Source organism: Aythya fuligula, chromosome 19 (assembly GCF_009819795.1).
Source record: "Aythya fuligula isolate bAytFul2 chromosome 19, bAytFul2.pri, whole genome shotgun sequence".
Taxonomy (NCBI): Eukaryota; Metazoa; Chordata; class Aves; order Anseriformes; family Anatidae; genus Aythya; species Aythya fuligula.
This window is the reverse complement of record NC_045577.1, coordinates 9,293,694-9,315,188: the sequence shown is the minus strand read 5'-3', so window position 1 is coordinate 9,315,188 and position 21,495 is coordinate 9,293,694. Positions and strand designations below refer to the sequence as shown.

Below are 21,495 nucleotides of genomic sequence, written 5' to 3'. Positions count from 1 at the left end.
ATTAGTGTATTGGTAAATTCCTGAATTTGTAATTAGGGCTAATTAATTATTGAGTGCTACAGTGATGGCGGAGGAAGATGTAAGTGAATGAAGGGAACAGATGAATTGTTTGTTACTGGCAGCCTAAATTGCAGTCTATCCCTTTTGTGATTATTATTTATTTTTTTTTTAAGTATGTTGCTGTTTATTGGTCATCTTCACGAGATGGGTGGTGCTGCCCCCCTTCTGCTCCCTTTTGTCTTCCTTTCTTTACATGAGTGAGGGCTGGGCTTGTCACTGGACTTTTCCAAAGTGGTTTAATCCGAGATCCTGAAGCTGTTCTTCACAAGTTTAACCCTCTCGACTGTTCAAACTAGTTCCTAGACGTCATCTGGATTTTGAAGTGTCATGAAAGCCTTATGAATGTGAATAGGGAAACAAGTGGGGCTGGTATCGTTCTGTAGCTTCATGGCATGTGTGAGCCAAGGGCCAGGGAGCTCCTTGCAAGTCAGTTTTTAGTCAGTTTTTGGAAACACTTCTGGGAAGAAAGAGGCCAAACAAGCCAGAGGAATGCACTGGGCAAAAACCTGGTCTCTGCTCCTCATTTTGCAGAGGCTTAACTGGAGGAGATGCTCCCGTGCAGCACAATTTGTGTGTATTTCTGCTGGGTCAGGCAGCACTGGGCAGTAGCAAATGGAATATAATGAGCTTCTACCAAAAAAAAAAAAAGGCATTTGTAAATATTCAATGTTTAGGGTAAAAGACTATAGTGGAGCGTACTGTACAGGATTTCTAGCTGGTTGTTTCTTGTGCCAAGGCACATTCCAGCAGAGAAAAGCAAATCATAGTGTGGTGCTTGTGATGGTTACAGGTAATTCATACGTAGAGAAGAAGAAAGAAGTTGCTTTTGTTTTTTATGGCCAGAGGAATGCTGGCTCTACTTAAAGTTCAGGGAGAAGGCCTGTCTGACACACAACTTTTGAAAGCAGTTAATGGTGATTTAGTTGCTAAATTCTTGTTAGTGCCTTTGAGTGCTTAGTGTCCAAGTACTACCAAAGCACCCTACCTGGGCAGTCCAAGCAGCCCGAAGCCTGATTAAGTCAAGAGATGGATGTTCCCATGGCCTCTGGGCTCCTTGGGTGACCTGGGCTGATCTCAAACATCCCAGCAAGTTTGTTGTGAAGGCTGGTGGGGAGCTCTGACAGCCAGAGCAAAGTGATGTCTCTACTGCTCTCAGCAGTGTCCTGGAGGTGGCTGTCCCTGTGTCTGGCAGCTCCAATATCTCAGCCATCAGAAGACCTCCAAAACTGTTTTTTTCAGGCAGTGTAAGGTGTCCTTGGATGGTTTATTGCACTTAAAATCCACTGTGAGATAGGCTCTAGGGAACCCCAAGCATTGCTCTTTGAAAACAGGCAGCTCACAAGGACCACTAAAGAGAAATCATTGATCTTAATATTTAGGCTTACAACCCATCCCCTTCCCAAGCCCAGCACCTGAGTGCCATATATCAACCTGCCGAGCAAACACTGCTGCCCTTGGTCACAGAAAGCAGTGGTGTGGGTGATCAGTGGGCTGAGCCAACCCATTTTTTGGTTGAGCAAACAGCTCTTGCACACGAGATCCTGTGCTTTGGTCTGCAATAGGAAGTTTCCTTCCCCCAGGCTCCTGCTGCAGGCATCATTATGTCGGACTTTGGGCTGCATTCAGCAGAAGATATAGGGTTACCTGGTGATTATTGCTACTATAAATTAGTTCACTTAGGAAAAAGCCCAGTCCTGGTTTTCAACTTTCCCAGAACGCTTTTCCAGAGGTTTGATGTTTTTTTGGGGGGGAAAAAATAGTTTTAAATTGTCTTTCTCTGATCACGAGCTCATAAATCGCATTGTACCTTTGACTGTTGGATAAAAAAGGTTTCTATTAATAAACCTGTGTTTCCTGGTAAGGAAGGCATGAAGCTTTGAATTACCTTCTCCCTAGGCTGACCTTGATGAAAACGAGTGCAGCACGGTACGCTGGCTGTCTGGGCTCCTGCGGGCAGATGTGCCCCAAGCTGGGTTTTAACCTGCTTCCCGTTCAGCGAGAGAATTTAGCTTTTGGATGGTGGCATGCAGCTGTACCAAGTAAAAAGCCCTACAGAAGTCTGGGATGGCTACCCTGACGCTGTTTTATCTGTGTCAACAAGATGCTCTCAATCTTCTTGGGCGAGATACCAAGTGGGTTGCACAGGATTGTGCCACAAAACCATGGCACTGATTGTATTATCTGAGATTTCGTTAATAACAAGCCTTCTATCACTTGCTCCACTATTTAGCTTGGGCTTCATTTTGGGGACAATGTCTGTAATTATTTTAGGCCTCCTGTTTGCCTTTTCTTTTTTTTCCCCTTTCTTATTGGCACAAGTTAAAGCTCATTCCCAGTCCCCTGGGACTCCCCCAGCTCTCTGAGCCAAATCAAACCTCAGCGCGTGTGTTGCGGAGAGCCTGCGGTGTCAGAGCTTCGGGGGTGCATCAACGGGGCTGGACTGAGAAACCTGGCTCCAACCTCCTCCGTGTCACTGCTGCAATGGGAAGTAGCTTGTAGTCTTCTGGTGATACCGTCTGGCTTTTCCCAAACGTGGGACGGGAACGTGGCTGCGGTGGCTCTGCCACTGCTCCCCGACAGATCCGGCTCCATGTTGCTTCCCCCGGGGCTGTTCCCCTTTCTGCTCTCTTACGGTGCAGCATCCCCTGCCTGCCTTCAGGTCGTGCTGGTTCCCCACCCCCTGTATGTCATTCTGGGGTTTCACCCCCCCATGCTTTCTGCCTCCCGTGCTGTGGGCAGCAGCTGAGCTGCTGGAAGCAGTTCCCAGATTGGGTTTCCCAGCTGGTTCTCCTCATAATGGCTTCTACCTCTACATTTGGCTATTTAAAGGAGCAGGCACGGATGCTATTGATCTTGGCTCTTTGCTCTGTTTACACAGAACCCGTATAACTCAGTTGTGATTGCTGGTGCATAAGGGACCAGTAACTTTCAGCTTAGAGTCAGTCATTTCCCCAGAGCTCACCAGATGAGAGCTTCTAGTACAGACCTTTCCCATGCCAGACATTCAAGCTGAATTTAAAAATCGCAGACAAGCATTTTCTTTGAAATTCCAGTGCTTTTTTGGTGCCGGCTGCAGGGCTGCACCCCGGCTTCCCACCGAGTCTCATTCCCTTATGTACCAACGCCTTTGTCCTGCCCTGACACCCCCACTGCACACCTGAGTGCTTTGCTCCTGGTTAATCACGCCTGCATCTGGCATCGATAACCTTTATTTTAGGCAAAAGGGAGCAGAGTCCAGGCTTTAAGCCATGGCTCCCTACCACACTCATCCTCACTGGATGCCATCCCCCAGCATTGCCTAGATGCCTTTCCTCTGCAGCTAGCAGTTTATGTTGGATTTTATTTTAGCAGCAGTCAGTGCTTTGCAAAGCAAAGGATGGGGAGAGCTTTCATGTCTCCGATGTGGAGGTCTGGCCCACGATGCTCGTTGGTGTTTTGGTTCCTCAGGTCCCCGAGGAGCTCCTTCAGCTCTGAGCCTGGTCCTGGTCTCCGAGGCTGCGCTAGCAGTGGGCTCCCATTCACTCCTCTCCCAGCCCTTAGAGGGTTTCCTTTGAAGAAACAGCTTTTAGATCTGGGGCTTTGTGGAGTATTTGTGAGGTTGGGATCTCAGCATCTCTTTAAGCTCAACCTTCCTCTGCCCTCTGTCTGTCAAAGGCTTTCTGGCTGCTGATGTCCATGCATTTCGTGGGCTTAATCATCCCATCCTCGTCACCATCCCATCCTCGCGCTGCAGCAGGAAGCAGAGGCACTGCTGTCTCTCATGGTTGCCCTCTCTGTAAGACGCACAGAATGAAGCGTGAAGTTCTCTCAAAAGCAGCTGTGGCTGACACGTTTCAGAACCATGGTTTCATTTATCATAAATTTTATTTAAAAAAAATTAGCACTTTCCAATTGAATTTAAATTGACAAAATTCTTGATGAAGGGGAAGAATAGGGGTCTTGCGAACTACTTCAATTTTCACCATTAAAGTTGTATTTCAAAACTGTAATCAGAAAACCCTCCCAAAGCACCAGACCTAACATTAAAACTGCAATACTGAACAATTTCATTTTTCAGAAGAAAACAAAAAATCAATTCTTTTTCACTTCAGCTCATACAGAAACTGCTGTGGCTTTTTTTTTTTTTTTTTTTTTTTTTTTTTTATCCATGGGGCAGCAGGTGATATTGGGGCAGCCAACAGAGGCCCAGTTTTATCCCCCTTCAGGCAGATGACGAAGGCACACACTGTCTCTGGGGGGACAGTCTGGGGGCATCTACCTTCTGGTGTGAAGCAAATGTTTGGGTTTTTTTGCCTCTTGCATCTTGGTGGATGCTCAACAGGCTCAGCTGGGAGATGGGGATGATGGCTGTGATCCCAAGGAGGGACCTGGGAAGCAAAAGGGCCCTGATTTTTCCCCAAAAAAAGCTGTCAAATCCTGCTTAAATTAAAAGAAAATTTGCCCATGGCCAGGTTTCTTGCACCTCTGTGAGGCTGGGGGCTGTAGGAGGTGGGAGCTCGCAGCAGGTCCGTACCCAGGCTGCAGCCCGGGGCAGGTTTCAGTGCTGCTTTTTGCCCCCTCAGGACTGAAATGTTTTCCCTTCCAGCTTGCAGAGCCCTCCTGCAGCGTCCTGCATTGCTGCAGCTCTGCCCATTAACGAGAAGTTCAGTTAAAAATAAGAGAAAATTTCTCTGGGGAAGATTGAAGAATTCCTCTGCGCCCCCAACTACAAAAGAGCCAAACCCAAATCTAACCAGGAATGAGTCAATTTCTGAAACTGTTTTAATGTGAACTCAGAGGCCAAGTCCCCAGCCCCCACCAGCTCTCATTCTCCTTGGATTTACTACACGCCAAACCCCAAATTGAATCATGCAGCTGTGATTGCAGAGACCGTGGGTTTAATTACCGTGCCTGGCTGCAGGAAGAGGCTCGTGGAGGAGCCTCTGATGCCTGGTGCCACCGCTCCTCTGAGCCTCTTTCATCCCTCGGGATGAGTTTTTGTTCCCTTTCCTATTTCAGATGCTCTTCTTTAGGTTTCCAGGTGCTGGAGGTGGAGGTTTACAAACAGCAGTCAATGTTTACTGAGCAGATGTTGGAGCGTGCGTGGAGCTGACCCCAATTTTTCTGTGGTTTGCTAACAAACTGTGTGGGCTGTAAATTACATTATTGGGGGGAAAGCGAGCTAACGGCTGCTAATTATAGCGTGTTAATAGTCTAAGATGCTAATTGGTCCTACCAAGGAACTCCAGGTCAGGCTCCAGGAGCTGGGCGATGGGAAGAAGGCCAGCAGTGGTACCTGAGCTGAGCCTGAGCTCTGTGGGTCTGAGCAGGGGTTTGTGTGGTGGTGAAGCGCTGATGGCCCCTGCCTCATCCTCCTGGGAGCTCACACAGCCGTGGTGGGCTGGAGAGCCAACGTCGCAGTGGGTAGAGCAGATTCCTCACATGCTTCACCATTTCAACTCCTATTGCAGCAGCTTTGGGGCTCAAAACAATGCCCAGGTGGTTTAAGAGCAGAGCTCTGTGACTTCCTTGGGGTTTGGATCTTACCTTCTTACCACAGTGACTGGGTGCTGCCAGCCTGCAAGGCTGCTCCCTGCCAGCGCCCCAGTGCTGTGCTGCTTTATGGGGTTCACGGGGTCGGGAGGTCTAGAGCATGGGAATGTGATGAGTTTTGCTTCCCCCAACTCTCCCTCTTCTTTGCATTTAATTACATATCATTGATGGCTTTAAAATAAAATAAATCTGGTGTATGCTCAGAGCACAGCCACATCATTTCTGAACGAAGCTCTCCCCTTCCTCATCTGCCTTTTGGCAGCTTCTCTTTGTAATCAGGCTTTTGCCACTGCCTGGCTTTGCTGAGCACGTGCTTGTGTCGATGCCAGGGCCGTCAGGCTGCCTTCAGCAGCTCCAGGACTGAGCACGAGGGAAGTTTTGCTTGAGCTGGGGTCTCTGCCTCACCGCCAGCTTTGTTGTGTGGGGGCTGCGCACAAGACTGGAGGGGTCGGATGGGTGTCGGGCACCAAAATGTGAGCTTGCTGCCTCTGAGTCAGTGGGGGAGGCTGGATTGCACCTCGTGGTGTTATTCCCGGCTCTGGTTGAAGCAGAAGTGTGACGTGGGTGGCTCTGAAGCGCGGGGCTTAGTCAGACCTTCAGTACGTGGTGCGTGTGTCTGAGCAGGCAGCCCAGAACCCAGCTCTGCATCCTCGGGACCTTGAAACCAGAGGTAGAAATATCCATATTCTCCCCCAAATCTCTGTACGTAGATAACATCTTGGGTCAGAAAAATGTCTCTCAGGGTGAGTGTAGGGGTCAAGGGCTGGCTCGAAGCCCCACACAGTTGCAGCTGCAGTGGTTGGGCTCAGGTAAGGTGGGATGGAGGTGACCTGGGGTGGGTTCCTCCCGGTTGTTCTCACACCTGAGCACAAAGCCTTCAGCTGCTAGGAAAATGCTGCTGCCTTTTGAGCTCCTCTGCCTCCAGGGCTCTCCAGAAGCAAGTTTGGCCAGGGCCACCTGTGTCAGTGGGTCCTCGCCTGCAGAACCTCTGGCGGTGGGATTGCTGCTGGGGGGGCTTGGGAGCACCAGGAGGGGTCTGCAACCGAGCAGGATCAAGGCCAAGAAATGGATTCAGTCATGAGAAGGCTCACTGGGAAGGATGCTTGGTGTCTCCTTGTACTTGCTCCCCTTCCACAGCCCTGCGAGGCACTCACAGGCCTGCATCTCCCTCTAGTGACTTCTCCCAGCCTGTTCATCAGCTGCCTTGCACCAGCCCCAAGGAGCCCCCAGCCACGGCCCCACGGGCTCCAGTTGCTGCCTGGCACGGGGCTGTCCCCCCCAGGACAAGCTCTGGGCAGGCACTGGGAGGCATGGGGGGCTGCTGGAAACACTGCTGTGACCAAGGAGGATCAGGTCCTTTTGGTGCTCGAGGTACAGGCCCGGTCTGTGACGCTGACACCGGTGGTGGATGTAAAACTGAAGCGTGCTGCAGGTGCAGGTCAGCTCTGTGATGCTCATCTCCTTTTCCACATTCACGTTTTGTCTTGTTTATGGATGTTCCTATCAGCATTGCCATTTTTCTCCATCCACGGCTGGTGCCTGGGCTGTGTTGGGGCTGTAGGGCAGAGGGAGGCATCGCGCCCTGCACCGTCCTGGAGGGACCATTGGTGGGACAGGTGAAGGCAAGGTGAATCCTTTGCAAACCACTGTGGAAAATGAATTTGTCATTCAACTGAGATGGCTGAACTGAGCCGCCTGGCACGGACAGGTTCTCCCAAGGCTGGGGAGCTGCATGGAGCCCATTCAGCTCCTGCTCTCTGTTGGTGCTGAAAGGGGCTCGTGGGTGCGTATTGGACCAGGACAGGGCATCAGAGCAGTGCCAGCCTCTCGAGCCCTGCTGAAACAAGCTGCTGGCTTAAAAAAAAAAAAAAGAGAGAAAACTTCAGATTTCATTATATTTCATTTTCAGGATTGGAGGTTCTCCAATTCAGATTGGACCTCGGGGCCACCACAGGCATGGGAGGATGCCGAGGAGACCCTTAACCTGCAGCCAGATGGGAGCACCCTGCCTTCGCTCTCTGCTGATGAGATGCCATCGGCTGAGGAAGACGAGGAGGAGGAGGGAATCCTTTCTATTGAGGATGAAGGCTTTGAGCTGTTGAACTCCACCTACAATAAAATCACTGGCCCTGGCAGGCCAGGGCTCGTCAGGAGCAGACCACGGGTCACTGCTAGCTCCCGTGAGTCTGTTTCACTTTCCTCCCTTTCTCCCGAGCTCGGGCGCAGTGCCCTGGCACCTGACGGTGCTTTATCCCCCCAGGGCCTCCAACCAAATCGCAGCGAGCAGCCCAGAAGGAGCACACCACCGACCCCCAGCAGGAGAACATCACCACGGAGAAGCAGCAGGGTGCTGCGGGTGCCCAGCGCCGCCTCCCACCCACCAAACCCGGCCGTGCCAGCGTGCCCGCTGTCCCCAAGCTGTCCCCATCGGCACGTCAGGAGGCTGCACCCAAAGGTCCCCCGGGGCTGGGGATGGCTGCAGGTGACCCGGAGCAGCCTCCCACCACCCTGGGGTACCCCATCTCACCGGCAGCACGCAGGCAGCAGGCTCGCATGAAGCCAGGACCCCCGGGGCCACCAGGACCACCAGGGCTGCCGGTGAGTGGTGGAGGCAATGGGGAGGGAAGGGTGGGCAGTGGGGGCAGGTGGTAGCTCCACAGGCAGATGGGAGAAGACCATTTCCTTCTGCCCCCTGCCCTAGACATGGTTTTAAGTCATTTACCAGTGCTGTTGGCTTTGGTTTTACAATGCCCTAAGGCAAAGCTGTCACCTCCAGCCCCTGTCCCCACAGCAGGCCCCTGCTGGCATCGCTCCTTTGCTTCTCCACCACTGCCATCCCCAAAATTCAAAGCATTGAATTAACCCGGGGTTACAGGGTTTTATTGTTTTTTCAAGTTGCTAGTGAAACGTGGTTCTCATTCATTTTGTAGTGGATGAGAAAAAAAAGGGAAAATTTAGAAACAGTAAATTTAGGGTAGCTAGGTCTTTAGAGGAGTTGTCAGCCTTCACTTGGCAAGGTTTTCTTAAGCAGAAAAGTGCATTTTATTCAATCGGTTTCACAACTGAGGGCTACTACAGTCATCATCTCCTCCTACCCTGTATGTGTGGGAACGTCGGGCACAGGGCTACCCTGGGCTGGATTTGGGGACCCTGGGGCTGGTCTCTGTGCAAGGCTGCATCATCTGTCCATACGGCTGCGTTCGCTGCATTGGCCCTAAACTCATCATCGGCATGCCAGGCATTGTAGGACACCAGTTAAATTTAGGACTGCTAGCTTCCCTTTCAAGTCAGCTCCTCGTTCCTGCAGCTATTGCCAGTGGAAATAAAATAAAGCAGCAAAAGGAGCAGATGCTGAAGGAAACATCACAGGAGCAGCAGACGCATCCCAGGGGCTGAGCCCTGCGGTGGCCTGGCAGGAGGAGGCTGAGCCAGCAGGGAATTGCTTTTCCCACCCCATAGGAAGCATTGAGATGGGATTTGATGGCAGCTTGGATCAGGATTTGGAGCAGCTTGAAGGGCTTCTGAGCTGCTGGGCGCAGGCAGGGAGGCGGCCGCTGCCCCCGCACCTCTTGCTGCTGTCCCTTGTCACCGTGAGGCGATGCCAGCGAGGATGCAGTGGGTGTTTCAGGGGTGTAAATGCAACTCGTGCACAGAATTTAAGGGTTTTCCTTTGGAAGCATGGCCTTGCCTTGCTGCTGGTGTTGGGGGTGCTGTGTGCTGCCCTTGGAGCACCCCCTCATGCTGGGTCACCTTGAGCATTCCTGCCTCCAGGAACATGGTGTGAAGCAGGGTGGGTGTCTGCAGGTGCTCTCCTGATTTTCCTATAGGAGAGGCTTGGAAATGATGAGTTTTAGCACCAATGTTTTGCTAATGAGGATTTTTCTTGTCAAGTTTCATTGTCAGTGTCCCTCGGGGAAATCAGTGGGTTTTGGGGGAAATTGATGCTATTCCTTTCGGGAGTCTGGAGCTGCAGTTTGTGTATATCTGGTGTGCCACCCTCAGAAGTTTTCACATGTTTGCAGAATGATTTTCAGTAGCTGTTCAGGTAGGGAGGTGCGGATGGAGGCTTGACCAGTACCCTGCCACCTCCTGACCATGCCCAAATCCCAGCGTGGACACTTATGGACCCCGTAGCCCAGCTTCCTATCGCAGCCATTGCCCTCTGTGAAGGCACCGGAGCTCTGAGGGGAACCCAACACAGCGAGGAGCAGAACGTGGTTACTGCTCTCTGAGCTGCTGCTGTTTATGATCTTGCTAATCCTCCTTGCTGTGGTTTCACTGCGCTGCCAGCATTCAGAAGCTGCTTGGCTTTTCTCAGCCATGTGCCACTTTTTTTTCCTTTTTTTTTTTTTTTTTTTTTTTTTGGTTTCTGTCACATATCCCTGGCTGGTAGGGAGCAGAGACAGATTTGCTCTTTGTAGGCTTAAATTGAATCCTGATGGAGGCACGAGCTCGTGCTGAGGGCAAGTGCAGACTGCTCTGCTTGGAGGAGCCCCCGTGGCTGGGGCACACGCAGTCCCTGCTGAGGTGACACCCCGCAGGAAGGGGGTCACAGCGGTGATGTGCAGTTGGCAGAGCAAACTCTCCCTTCCTGGAGAGCTGTTTTGGGTTGCCTTGTTTCTCTCCTGATGTGATCTGGCCCTTTGGTTCGGGTCTGGGCACTGCAGGCGATGAACATCCCTTTGGTGACGTGTTCCTCGGTGCCAAAGCTGCTTCTGGACGCACAGCCGGGGCTGTGGTGGGTACGAGGCTGTGTCTGTGCCTCCGACCTCAGGCTGCAGGGCTCGGGCAGGCAGTTTGCAAGCTGAGGACAGAGAGGGACGGTCACTGAGGCCACCAGAGCCGCAGCTCTGCAGCAGATGCTGTGCTGTGGTGTTACCTGGCTCCATGCAAGTTTATGCACATTACCTCCCACGTAGGTTCCACGTAGGAAAAGCTGGGATCCCCCAGCTGGCTTCATTTCTACCCGGACAGATGCTCTGCTAAGCCCTGAAGTGGGGTCACCACTTGGCCAACAAATGCACGTTTGACCAGAGATGAGGCAGATCAAATCTCCTACAAGTTAAAAGCTGCAGATGTTTGCATCCTCCCCCAAACTACTGTTCAAGTCCGTGGCCATGGTCCAGCTTTCTGTTCCTCTTTTTTTTTCTCCCCCTAACATTCTTGCCTTTCCTCACCAGGTGTCAGGAGATGTGCTCCTGCTCCGTGTGCTCGGGGTCAGTCGTGTGATGGATGCAGCAGGAGCGCTCGGCTCCTCATAGAGCTGCATCCTGGTGGCAGGGCAGCACCGCGTGGGGTGCACCTCCTGCCCCACCAGCTCTCGGGGCTGGCTTTGGGGCACTCGGTGCCCTTGGTTTGCTCTCAGCTGGAGGCTGAATCTGTTCCTGCTTCCCTGGGCTGGGGAAGCCAGCAGAGCCGGGTGATGCAGCTCTGCTCCTTTGCTTTGCAGGGGTGCCCTGGGAGACGCGGGCTGGCGGGGCCCAAAGGAGACAAGGTGAGTATTTGGGAAAACACATAAAGCATGAGATGTGGCCGAGGGTCCAGGGCAAACACCACTGATGGTTGGGGTTTGCAGCTTGCTTGTATGTTTTGTTTATTTATTTTTATTTTTTTATTTTTTTTATCAAAATAGCCAAGTGAGTATCTGATGCTGCAGTCTGATGGCCCCTTATCTGCATTTAGAGAAGGATAAAACTGTTTTAGCTGGGTATTTGAAGCCCATGAAGCAGCTTTAGCTCAGATCACCTGGAGGGATGCTGCCAAGTCCCAGAGTCCAGCCCCAGGCTGCACCCACCAGCCGGAGGGACATCTCTCCCCTTGCAGTGCGGTGGCCAGCCCTGTGGGTGCTGGTCCTGCGGCACCTTTTCCACCTTTCAGTGGTGAAAGTAGCAGGGCCCTGCTTAAATCACGGAGAGAGAAGCAAGTTTGCCTGCTGGAGGAAGGGACGCCCTGGGGCTGCTGCAGTTCAGTGCACCGGCATGGTCCGAGGTGGTGGTTTAGGGGTGGGGGGTTCCCCTTGCTGTGCCCTACTGCTCTGCAGCACGGGGCTGCCACGGGCACTGCTGCAGCCCCCGGCAGGGCTGCTGGGGACACCACAGCTCTCACTGACATCTCTGTCCCCACTTCCCCATCGGTGACATGGTGAGAGTGCTCCTGGCCTGGCCAGGACCTGTCTCCAGCCTGTGACAAGCATTAAACCCCCCGCTGGTGTTAAGGAGCTGCCTCTCTCTCCCTAGGGATACCCTGGAGCCATGGGGCGGACGGGACCCCCGGGGGACCCGGGACCCATGGGCATCCCCGGCATCCCCACCATCATCCTCTGGAAGAACTCCCGGGAGGACTGGCTGACCTTCACCGTGAGTAGGGAGCCCCATGCACATCCACTGGCTGTTTTTATTTTTATTTTTTTATTTTTTTTCCCCATCCTTTCCATCTTCTCTTGGCCAGCAGGGAGGAGCAGGGGCAGGGAAGGCCGTCAGGATGGATGGGAGGAGAGGGAGGATGCAAGGAGGGTAGAAGCTTGCCAGTTGGCTTCGGCTTGTGGAGTTTGCTGCCATCGGGCTCCTTGCTGGGGAGAGATGTTGCTGGGAGGGGAACAGGGCTGCCCAGCAGTGTTGGTGGCTGCAAGCACCGAGCACGAGGGGTTTGGTTCTGCTTGGCCTGGGCACCCCACAACACACCTCGTGAAGTTACCACTGTAAGAAATCATTGCTGACCTTGTTAATGGAAACAGCGCGTTAATTTATACCTAAACCCAGTGGCTGGAGGGGAGGAAAGGAAAAAGGGGGCTCTTGCTCCTGTCTCTGGGTGGGAGCGACCACTGCAGAGACCCAGGTGGCCTCATCCAGGTTCCCCCTGGCAGAGCGCCTGCTGGCATTGAGCTGGATCTCAGGCCCTGGAGAGCCTCACCTCAGCCTGGCAGGACAGCAGCTGAAGGTGCTGGGTTTTTGGCTGCTGTTGGCACTCCAAAAGCCTGGGTTCAAGCTCCCTGGTGTGGGATGCTGCGTGCTGTGTATGTGCAATGTCCCTCTATTGTCTCTGCGATCTGCCCAGTGGCACTGGGGGAGCTGGTGTGGGCTGGGGCCAGGGGCTGCTCTGAGAGCCAGGCTCGGATCTCCAGCTCCTAAAACCATCAGAGACCATGGGCAAGAGATTCAACTTCTTATCTGCAGCTCTGCATTTGTGCAGAGGGTAACAGCATCCCTCTCTAAGTGCCTCCAATGCTGGCAGCGCATCCATGGATGCAGTGCAGGCGACCTCCCTTGTATTCACTCCTCCAAAACATCTCTGGTCTTGCCCAAAAAACCCAGGGGGCCAGACTCACTCCTGTCCTGCAGTGCCCTGACACCAGCCCCCCAGACCCCTGCACAGCCTGGCAGGTGCTGGGACCCCATCCCCTGCTGCAGGGCAGAGGGGAGACGTTCGGGGAGATGCTGGTTGGGGCACGGCTCTCCTGCTGCACCCACCTCTTGGTGCTGCCCCTGCCAGCAGGTGCTTGGCAGGAGATGAGAGGGACGCGGGGATTATAAGCAAGGCAGCCCGTGCTATTCAGCACCCGCCAAGGATCAAAGGCATTCTTCATGCTGGATGGGGGCGGCGATGTGCCTCTTGTGTCCATCCATCCACCAAGCCCCCTGGAGGTCCTGGTTGCTCCAGCACAGGCTGTCCGGGGGGCTCATCGGGGCAGGGTTGTTCCCTCTTGGCCGGGGTCTGCAGGGCAGGTCAGGAGGTCTGTAATGCTGCAGGGGGCAAGGGCTGGCTGCGGGGAGAGAGCTCGCTCCCGTTGAGCCCGACCTGCCTGACATCCACATCCTGCTGCCCTGCTGCTGCTGGAGGTCAGGCTGGGGAGCGAGGGCCGGTAACTCCAGAGCAAAATGAAATAAGGCAGGAGGAGGCAGCCCGGGGTGCAGGCAGACCTGCTCGCTGTAGGTTTCCCCTGCCCCATGCTGGGGCTGGAGCCTTGCAGGATGGGTCCCACACTGTGACCGGTCCCATCCCCGTCCCCAAACCATCCCAGTGCCCACCACACCACTCGTCAGGGCTGCTGGAGGCAAAGCATGGGCAGTTTCCTGCTTAAATTGCAGAAGAAAATTCATTCCTCTCCTTGGCGCCTGCTGCTCTGAAGCATAAGCTCACCTCTTGTGGGATTTCTTTTTTCCCCCAAAAGTTGGATTTTTATATTTTTTTTGAAGCCTAATGAAATAATATCCTGTCCCGAGTGAACTTGAGTTCACCGATTCACAAGACACGGCAAAAGCACTGGCTGTGCTCCCACCCCCCAAAAGTTGTCCTGAGCAGATTTTGGGGGAAATGAGAAGTGGCTGAGCCAGGGGGCTGCAGCCTGGCGGGGGCTGCTCGCGTTAATCAGCCCGGGACCAACTTGAAAGCAGCCGAGATGCCTGGTGCAGCGTTAGAGCTCGTTAAAGGCCTCCATCCATCATCTGCCCCGAGAGCCCCGCTCGTTATTAGAAATATTTCCACATGTTGAAAGGTCTGTGTTTATGCTCGGTAATGAGTGCCTTGGCTTTCCCATCTCTCTCCTCCGGTATCAGAGGGTGAATTTCGGGGGGGTTCCCTGAGCCCCCGAGGCTGCTGCTGGGTAAAATCTGAGCACGTGGGAACCCGGCCCCTCCAGCTGCTTGGGTCTGGGTGGGGAACAAGGCAGGGTTTGTTTGGTTTTCTTTTTTTTGTTGTTGTTTTTATTTTTTATTTTTTAGCATTTGATGTAATCCAGGATTTGGAGGAGCTGCCTGAACCTTGAGTCTGACCTCGCCATGGAGCGAGGAGGAGGAGGAGAGATGGGATTTGTGTCCTGAATGTCTGTGGTTCATGATGCTGGGAGAAAAGGAGGCTGGCTGCTTGCCTTACATACATGCTGCTTCGTTTGCTGGTCGTCTCCCAGAACCTGGGAGCAGGCAGAGGAGGCTGTGAAGTGTTCGGGAGCCTGATGCTGGTTAGGAGCGCTGTGGGGCTAGCTGTGGCCAGATGGGGTTAGCCCATCCCGTGGCCTTGGGGTGTTTGCTTGTCCCTTGGTGGCCATCTGAAAGCTGGAGGAGCTGGATGTGTTTGGCTGCGAGGGGCAGCCCAGCACCTCTGCCTTCTGGGGCTGCTGGGGGTGAGGTTTCTGACCCGGCCAGCCCACGTGTCACGACATCTGCTGGAGTTCAACCTGGGCTAAAGACAACAGTTTCCATAACAAATTCTCCAGGCTCTGTTTAGCAGCAGAGGTGACCTGGCTGCTTTACCCCCACACCTGAAGATCCGGGCTCTGTCATCTCAGCTTGCTGAGGCCAGCAGTTCTCGTGTCCTGCACGTGGTGGTGTGCTGATTCACCCTTCTCCCATGACTCGCATACACACAGTATAAAAAACAAGTAACCCAGAGGAATGGCTCATCACTGCCTGGTCCCAAAAGACTTTGAAACCAGCAGAAAGAGACTTGGGGATTTGGGGAGGATTTTTTTGACATTTTTTCCCATTCTCTTTTCAGCAATCACCATTTTACCAGCTTCTGCAAGCGGGCTGGCCGGTGAGTACCGCTAAGTTCTGTGGTTTGGTTTTCCCTCTGCATGGCCAGCTGAGTTTTCCTCTTTCCAAGCTCCTTGGCAGTGAGATCTGTTCTGCCATTGTTTCTTTCTCTTCCATCCAGAGGAAACCTGGAGCCCCTGGCCCTCCAGGACACCCGGGGAAAGCAGGAGTGCCGGTAAGCGCAGACACCTGCGGGCTGCTCCAGCCTGCCCATGGACAATTTGAGTTTGTGTCCCAGCCCCTGAGCAATCCTGGGCTCCCTGAAATTCAGCTGTGACTCAAGGTCTTGGGGGTGGATTTCAAAAAGGCCTCGTGGTTTTCTTGTCTGTGGGCCACCGATGGGCAGGTGGCATTCGATGTCCCCGCTCCCTGCCCCTGGTCCTCCCTCCAGCAGCCCCTCTCACTGAGGATTGGGTTCCTGGCGCTGCTCCTGTGTGCGCCCACGTGTTGGGATAAGGACAGCATAAAGGCATTCAGAAAACCACAAGAACAACCCAAGGAGCGGTTCATGGGATGCTTGCAGAGGGTGGTGGGTCTGTGAGCCCCATGGTTCCACCTCACTGCATGCATCCCAGCCTCCTGTGGGTATTGGAGCAGTGAACACGGGCAGGGTGCCGAGGTCTGAGCGAGCCCTGGTGCAGTTGCAGGGCGCTTGGGTGCGGATCCATCCTTGGATGTGAGTCCCAACGCTGCTTTTGTGCATTGTTCTTTGTTCTCCCCGTAACTGTATCTGTGAGGCTCCAGCATCTTTCAGCACAGTGGATTCTGCAACACGACTCAGGGGGAGCGTGGCCAGCGTTTGCTGACTCGCTCTGTGTTTGTGTGCAGGGGCCATCGGGAGAGCCGGGGGAGCCAGGCGAGAAGGGCCAACGGGGGTACACGGTGAGTGCCCGGGGCTGGGGGCTGCTGGCAGAGCTCCGGGCTGGTATAAGGGGTGTGGGATAGAGAGGTGGTTTTGTTCAGAGAGGATGAACGTGCTCTCAGTGGGATCCTTGGTAGCTGTGCCCTTCTTGGGGCACCAAACCTTGGAGCACCGGGTGGGGAGGAATCCTAAAAATAAGGTTTGCTGCTGGCTTGGGACCTCTGCAAAGAGATGTGTGCTTGATTAGAAGGGCTGTGTGAGAAGCAGCCCCGGTCCCCTCTGCGGGCCAGCATGCACTGTCCCCTTGTCACCTCCTGGAAAATATCCACCCAGTTCCCTGCTGACGGGACGTGTGAGCCTTCAGCTCTGGCAGAGCAGCGCTGCTGCGTGGCAGGACCCTGGGACCCCACTGCCTGCCCAGCTGTGGGGTTCGAGTGCCCCAGTGATAAAAAGAGATGAGAGCGGGTATCCCGATCTCCCTGCATTGCTGGAGGTTTCCACTGCCTCCCCACCAGTGCTCAGTGGTGCCCAACTCTCGCTGGGTGACCTGGCATACCCCAAGCCCGGTACCGCCTGAGGGGAGCTGGTCTGTAGGTGTCCCCTGGCACCTCTGGTTCTCATGGTCTCTGTCCTGGTTGCTGCAGGGGGCGAGCAGTGCCCTTTGCTGCTGCTCCTCACCACTCAGCCCGGCGGTTTTCTTCCTTCAGCCCTCCAGTGCCCCTGTCCCTCCCCAGTGCCACCAGGCACAGCGCCCTGGTCCCCTCGCCTCCCTCCCGCGGTGACCTTCCTCTCTCCCTGCTGTCTAAAGGAGGACTTCACAGGATCTGGGCCAGGTCCTCCCACTTGTGTTGGATCTCCTCAATCCCAAAAGCTCACAGTGAAGTTTAGAGGTGAAATCTTGAGTAAGGATCGGAGTTACGCTGCAGGGCACTGGAGTAAATCCACTCCCCGTTGCACGCCCCGCAGCAAGGTGGCCTCTACCTGGCCCCGCTCCCTCCCAGCAGGGATGCACGTGGGGACGGCGTGCTGCCAGCTGCCAGCATCTGGAAGGCTTCAGGGGCTGCATTAAGTCAGTTGAACATAAACACTGGAGTCAGTCAGTGGAGCTTAACCAGAAGGTGCCAAAGTCCTTCCCTGCCTTCACGTGAGCAGGATCTGCGGGGGGAGCACAGATGGACAGGAACATTTTTCCCACCCAGCTGTGAGCCCGATGTCTGCTCAGCTCGTTATGAGGAGTTCAGGGTGTGGTTGGTGATCACTTTGGGCAAGGTGCCGTGGTTCTGCCAGAATTGGCCCCAAAAGGCTGTGACACCCAGTCAGGCTATGGCAGATCCCTGCTGGGCACTGCCTGTGCCTCCTCCCTCGTCCCCGTGTCTGGTGGTGTGGATGCTGCTGCCCGATGCACAAAGGGCCCCAAAGCACCCGCTCATAGAGGGATCTGTCCTTGTTCTGCTTTGCTCTGAGGACCCAGCGATGTAGGTGTGATTGCAGCAGGGCGAGGAGGGATTTCACACCCCCATCCGGCACCAAAGCCCCGCTCAGGGCACGTTTACCTGTGGTCTGTTCTGCATTTGGGATCGCTGCCCGGGTCCACCCGTCACAGACCAAACCACAAACAACAGCAGATGTTCACTGAGTCCCAGAAATGGGGACTTGAAGTGGAATGGGACAAAATGGTGTTCTTTTGGGTTGTGTGCCCCGAATTTGAGCAGGCACTGCTGAAGCAGCGTGGGGATGGCTGCACGTGTGGAGGTCTGTGGGGAGCGAGGGCATCACTAGGAAGGGAGCTGGAAGAGAAAACCTCCCCCAGACAAGCTGCTGTGTTTTCCAGACCAGATTCTTCCCTTGAAAAGGAGCCGAAGCAGCTGTGTTGCTCTGCGCTTCCCTTGAACCCTGACTTTCCAGATGCAAACAAAGCCTGGTTCTGGGGCTGACGAAATGTCCCTGAATTCTCGGGAAATCCAAACAAAGCAACCAGAAGGGAAATGACTTCTGCTTGTTCCAGAATGATCTTTATCCTTTCCTAACTCAAAATTACCAGGGAGCTGAGGAAAATTAAAAAGCTGCCCCCAGGCTTCAGCTCTGTGAGCAGCACCGGGGCTCTGCTCCGGCTCGTGCACGTGGGGAAGGTCGGAGACGGCTTCGAGTGCAACCCCAGAGCTGGGAGGCAGATGCAGAGGGCTTTTGCCTGACCTGCTCCTGGTGCATTGCTCATTCCCTGCCTCCTCCCCTGCTCCTTGCAGTGCTGGCTGTGCTCCCCTGTTGTTCAGGTTTGGCAGGATGCAGCTTGCAGCACGTGCAGCTTCTGCCCTGCCCCGTGTCCCCATCCCTTAGGGGCTCGTGGTGGTTAGCAGGCACTGCTGGCAGAGCGAGAGCCGGGCAGAGCTCAGCGTTCAGCCCATCCATTTCACAACACCGTGGAGTTTTTGGGGTTTCAGTGAGGGCAGTGTTTGAGGTGTGCACAGCCCGGGCTCACTCCCTGTGTGTGGTTCTTCTCTCCGCAGGGCGAGCCGGGGCTGCAGGGCTTACCGGGTCGCATGGGACAGCCCGGCTCGGATGGCTCCCCTGGCCTGGGAGGCAAACCCGGGCTGTCAGGGCTGCCAGGAGAGCAGGTGAGCGGGTTGCAGAGGGCAGCAATCCCCGGGGAGCTCGGGCCGGGAGCTTGCCCAGCGCCTGCTCTGCTCCTTCTTTCGTCCCCACAGGGCCTACAGGGCTTCCGAGGGGACCGGGGGCTGGCTGGCGAGAAGGGGGAAGAGGTAAGGTGGTGCTGCAGGGGTGTGAGCCTGTGCCATCCCCAGCACCTCGTGCTGTGAATGTTTTCCAAGTGATAACACCTTTCCATTACTGGTTTGACTGGTACTGCACCAGTAGCACTCCTCCCAGTGCCTGTGTCCCATACCTGGGCTGTGAGTTCACCCAAAGGAGTGCCCAAGGGATTTTGGCACTGAGCAATCAGGCCAGGGTGTCTGGAGATCCCTTCGTCATTTCAACCCAGATTCTTTGCCTTTTTTTGGAAGAAGAAAGCCCAGGTGGCTTTTTGTGCATCTTTTCTGGCCCACACTCTGTGCCCCCTCCGAGCATCCTTCCACCATCCAGGCAGAACCTCTTGCCCTGGGGTCCCTCTCACTGCATTTGGCTGCTGCTGGAGATTTTCCTTTTGTGCCCCACAGCCTCTGCGGGGGGACCTGCCTGGGGACCCGGTGTCCTCCAGGGCATTGGCACTGGGCACAGCCCTGTCCCTGCCACCACTGTGTAACGTGGCACAACGCTGACCTGGGACACTGGAGCAAGGTGGCAACGTGTTGGGGACAGGCTCTGGGGCTATTTATTTATTATTCTTATTATTTTATTCTTATAATTTTATTTTCTCCTGGGGCTGGGCCAGTCCTGAGGGTCTCCATCCCCCGCACCACACTGATGCTCCTTTGAGGCACGGCAGCTGTGTTTTGGCTCCTGATGCTCTCTTTGTGCCTCATCCATCCTCGTTGTTCCCTTCCAGGGCTTCTTGGGTGACCCCGGACCAGTTGGTGAGAAAGGAGAGAAGGGGGCGAAGGTGAGGGGTCTGCCCCTGCCCTTTGCAGCCTTGCCCGGGCTGGGCAGGGACCTCTCCTTCCCCGTCCTGCTCCTGCCCCTGGGTCATGCTCCCCTGCACGTCTCTTGGCTTTTCCAGGGGGTGAGAGGAGAAAGCGGCCCGCCGGGTCCTGCAGGGGCTCCGGTGAGTTGGTGCAGAAGCACAGGACGTCCCAATTTTGCTGTGCCAGGATTTCTCCTTCTCTCTCGATGCATCCTCATTCCCCCCTCCACGACCGACCCCTTTCCTTTGGAGACGCAATTTGGGCAGCCCTTGGCTCTGTCTTGCTCTGGGCAAAGCCCTCGGGGCTCTGTGTCTTCCCCAGCCCTGCTGCAGGGGATGCGACAAAAGCAGCCGTCACCTCGGGGCTGGCACCTCGCTAACTCCCCCTCCACCTTCTCTCCTAGGGGATGTTGGGTCTGAAGGGCGCGATGGGTTTCCAGGGCCCTGCAGGGCCGGAGGTGAGGGGTTTGGCTTTCTCTGGGCCCCCAGCTCCCCCAAAAGAGGCACTGGGCAGCCTGATAAAGAGAACCGAGCCCTTGCAGAGCTCACCGTGATGTGGTTGGGTTTGGGTGGCCACCAGCAGCTGAGGTGAATCCCAGCCTGGCTGCACCTGGGGTTTTCCGTGCTGATAGCAGAGCTGCTGGCAATTCCTTGGGAGGTTCCCCGGGAAGGGCTTGCAAGGGGGTTAAAAAGAAAATTGAAGCACTTTGGTAGAGGTTCGTGGCAGGGAGTGGGGAAACAAAGGTCGCCTCGAGGGGTCCTCGAGTGGCTGGTGCTTAATGCAGAGGAGGAAGGGGAATTTGGGATGTGAAATCCAAATGGAGAGAATCAAAGCCAAAAAAAGGCATCGTTTCCCTCCTGCTCCAGGGAGAAGGTGGCCCAGCGGGTGCTGCTGGCCCTGCCGGCCCCCCGGTAAGTCACAGCTTTGTGGTTCCCACTGTGCTGGGGGCTCCATCCCCGGCCCCCACTCAGTGCCACTGCCCCAGGGCTGAGCGTCGCTCACCTCGCAGGGAGAGCCGGGCCAGCCGGGCTCTGTCGGGTGCCAAGGAGTCAACGGCTCCCAGGTGAGTGCCCTGGGCACCCTGCTCTGTTATTTGGGGTTTTCCAGCTGCTGCGCTCACCCCAACCCTTCCTTGCTCTCCCCCCAGGGAGAGATGGGTCCTCCTGGCTTGCCCGGACCCCAGGGCCCTAAGGTATGAGCAAACCTCATGGCAATGGGGTGCCTTGGGAGAGCTTGTGGGGTGCTGGGGGGAAGAGGTTGGGTGGCCCAGGGGTCACCTAGTTCAGGGCATCCCCTCCAGCAGGGCTGGGGCCTCAGCCCACCCCAAAACCTGCACAGAGGCTGGGATGGGGGCAAAAATTCCTTCCGTGCCTCTTGCAGCAGGTCACGGCTGAGGACTGCAGGCTTTGCACCAGCCATGCATGGATTTAATCCTAATTGTAGCTTTTTATCCCCACTCCTGCATTTCAGGGACCACAGGGCCTGCAGGGGCGTCGCGGCCCCCCTGGCCTGGGGGGCACCCAGGTAAATGATGCTGCAGGTGCTGTCCTGGCTCAGCGCCGCCTTTCCGAGGGGCAGGGAGCTGCTGAGCCCCCTCCCGGTGTGCTTCTCTGCAGGGTCCAGCTGGGATGGAGGGGTCCTCTGGTCCCAAAGGAGACACCGTAAGAGCTTCTCACCCAGCTTGCTTTGGCCTCTGGTGGGGATGAAACCCGGGCTCGAGAGCTTCCCGTGGAGGCGGCCCCCTCCCACGGGTGCCGTGCTGATTTTGGAGGGGCCATGCATGCAGCAGACCCCCCAGACACAGCTGGGGGGGGCTGGCTGATGCTGACGTTCCCCTTGCAGGGTGCAGAGGGGGTCTCTGGGCTGAGGGGACAGCTGGGACAGGAGGGCCCTGGGGTAAGTGTGTGGGAGCGGGTGGCTGGGTGTTGGGTGTCCCCAT

The 21,495-nt window shown here is 55.2% G+C and overlaps 1 protein-coding gene across 1 annotated transcript in view; it reads left to right on the top strand.

The window, feature by feature from the left end:
• LOC116496894 (collagen alpha-1(I) chain-like) overlaps positions 1-21,495 on the top strand; it is a 71,619-nt gene that overhangs the window by 32,984 nt on the left and 17,140 nt on the right. The window contains exons 6-23 of the mRNA XM_032200302.1: positions 7,502-7,772; positions 7,853-8,190; positions 11,042-11,086; positions 11,829-11,948; positions 15,082-15,120; positions 15,241-15,294; positions 15,948-16,001; positions 18,486-18,593; positions 18,684-18,737; positions 19,481-19,534; positions 19,652-19,696; positions 19,960-20,013; positions 20,423-20,467; positions 20,566-20,619; positions 20,704-20,748; positions 21,027-21,080; positions 21,173-21,217; positions 21,399-21,452. Of these exons, the coding sequence (XP_032056193.1) occupies positions 7,502-7,772; positions 7,853-8,190; positions 11,042-11,086; positions 11,829-11,948; positions 15,082-15,120; positions 15,241-15,294; positions 15,948-16,001; positions 18,486-18,593; positions 18,684-18,737; positions 19,481-19,534; positions 19,652-19,696; positions 19,960-20,013; positions 20,423-20,467; positions 20,566-20,619; positions 20,704-20,748; positions 21,027-21,080; positions 21,173-21,217; positions 21,399-21,452 (1,533 nt within the window). The remainder of the gene's footprint in view (positions 1-7,501; positions 7,773-7,852; positions 8,191-11,041; positions 11,087-11,828; positions 11,949-15,081; positions 15,121-15,240; positions 15,295-15,947; positions 16,002-18,485; positions 18,594-18,683; positions 18,738-19,480; positions 19,535-19,651; positions 19,697-19,959; positions 20,014-20,422; positions 20,468-20,565; positions 20,620-20,703; positions 20,749-21,026; positions 21,081-21,172; positions 21,218-21,398; positions 21,453-21,495) is intronic.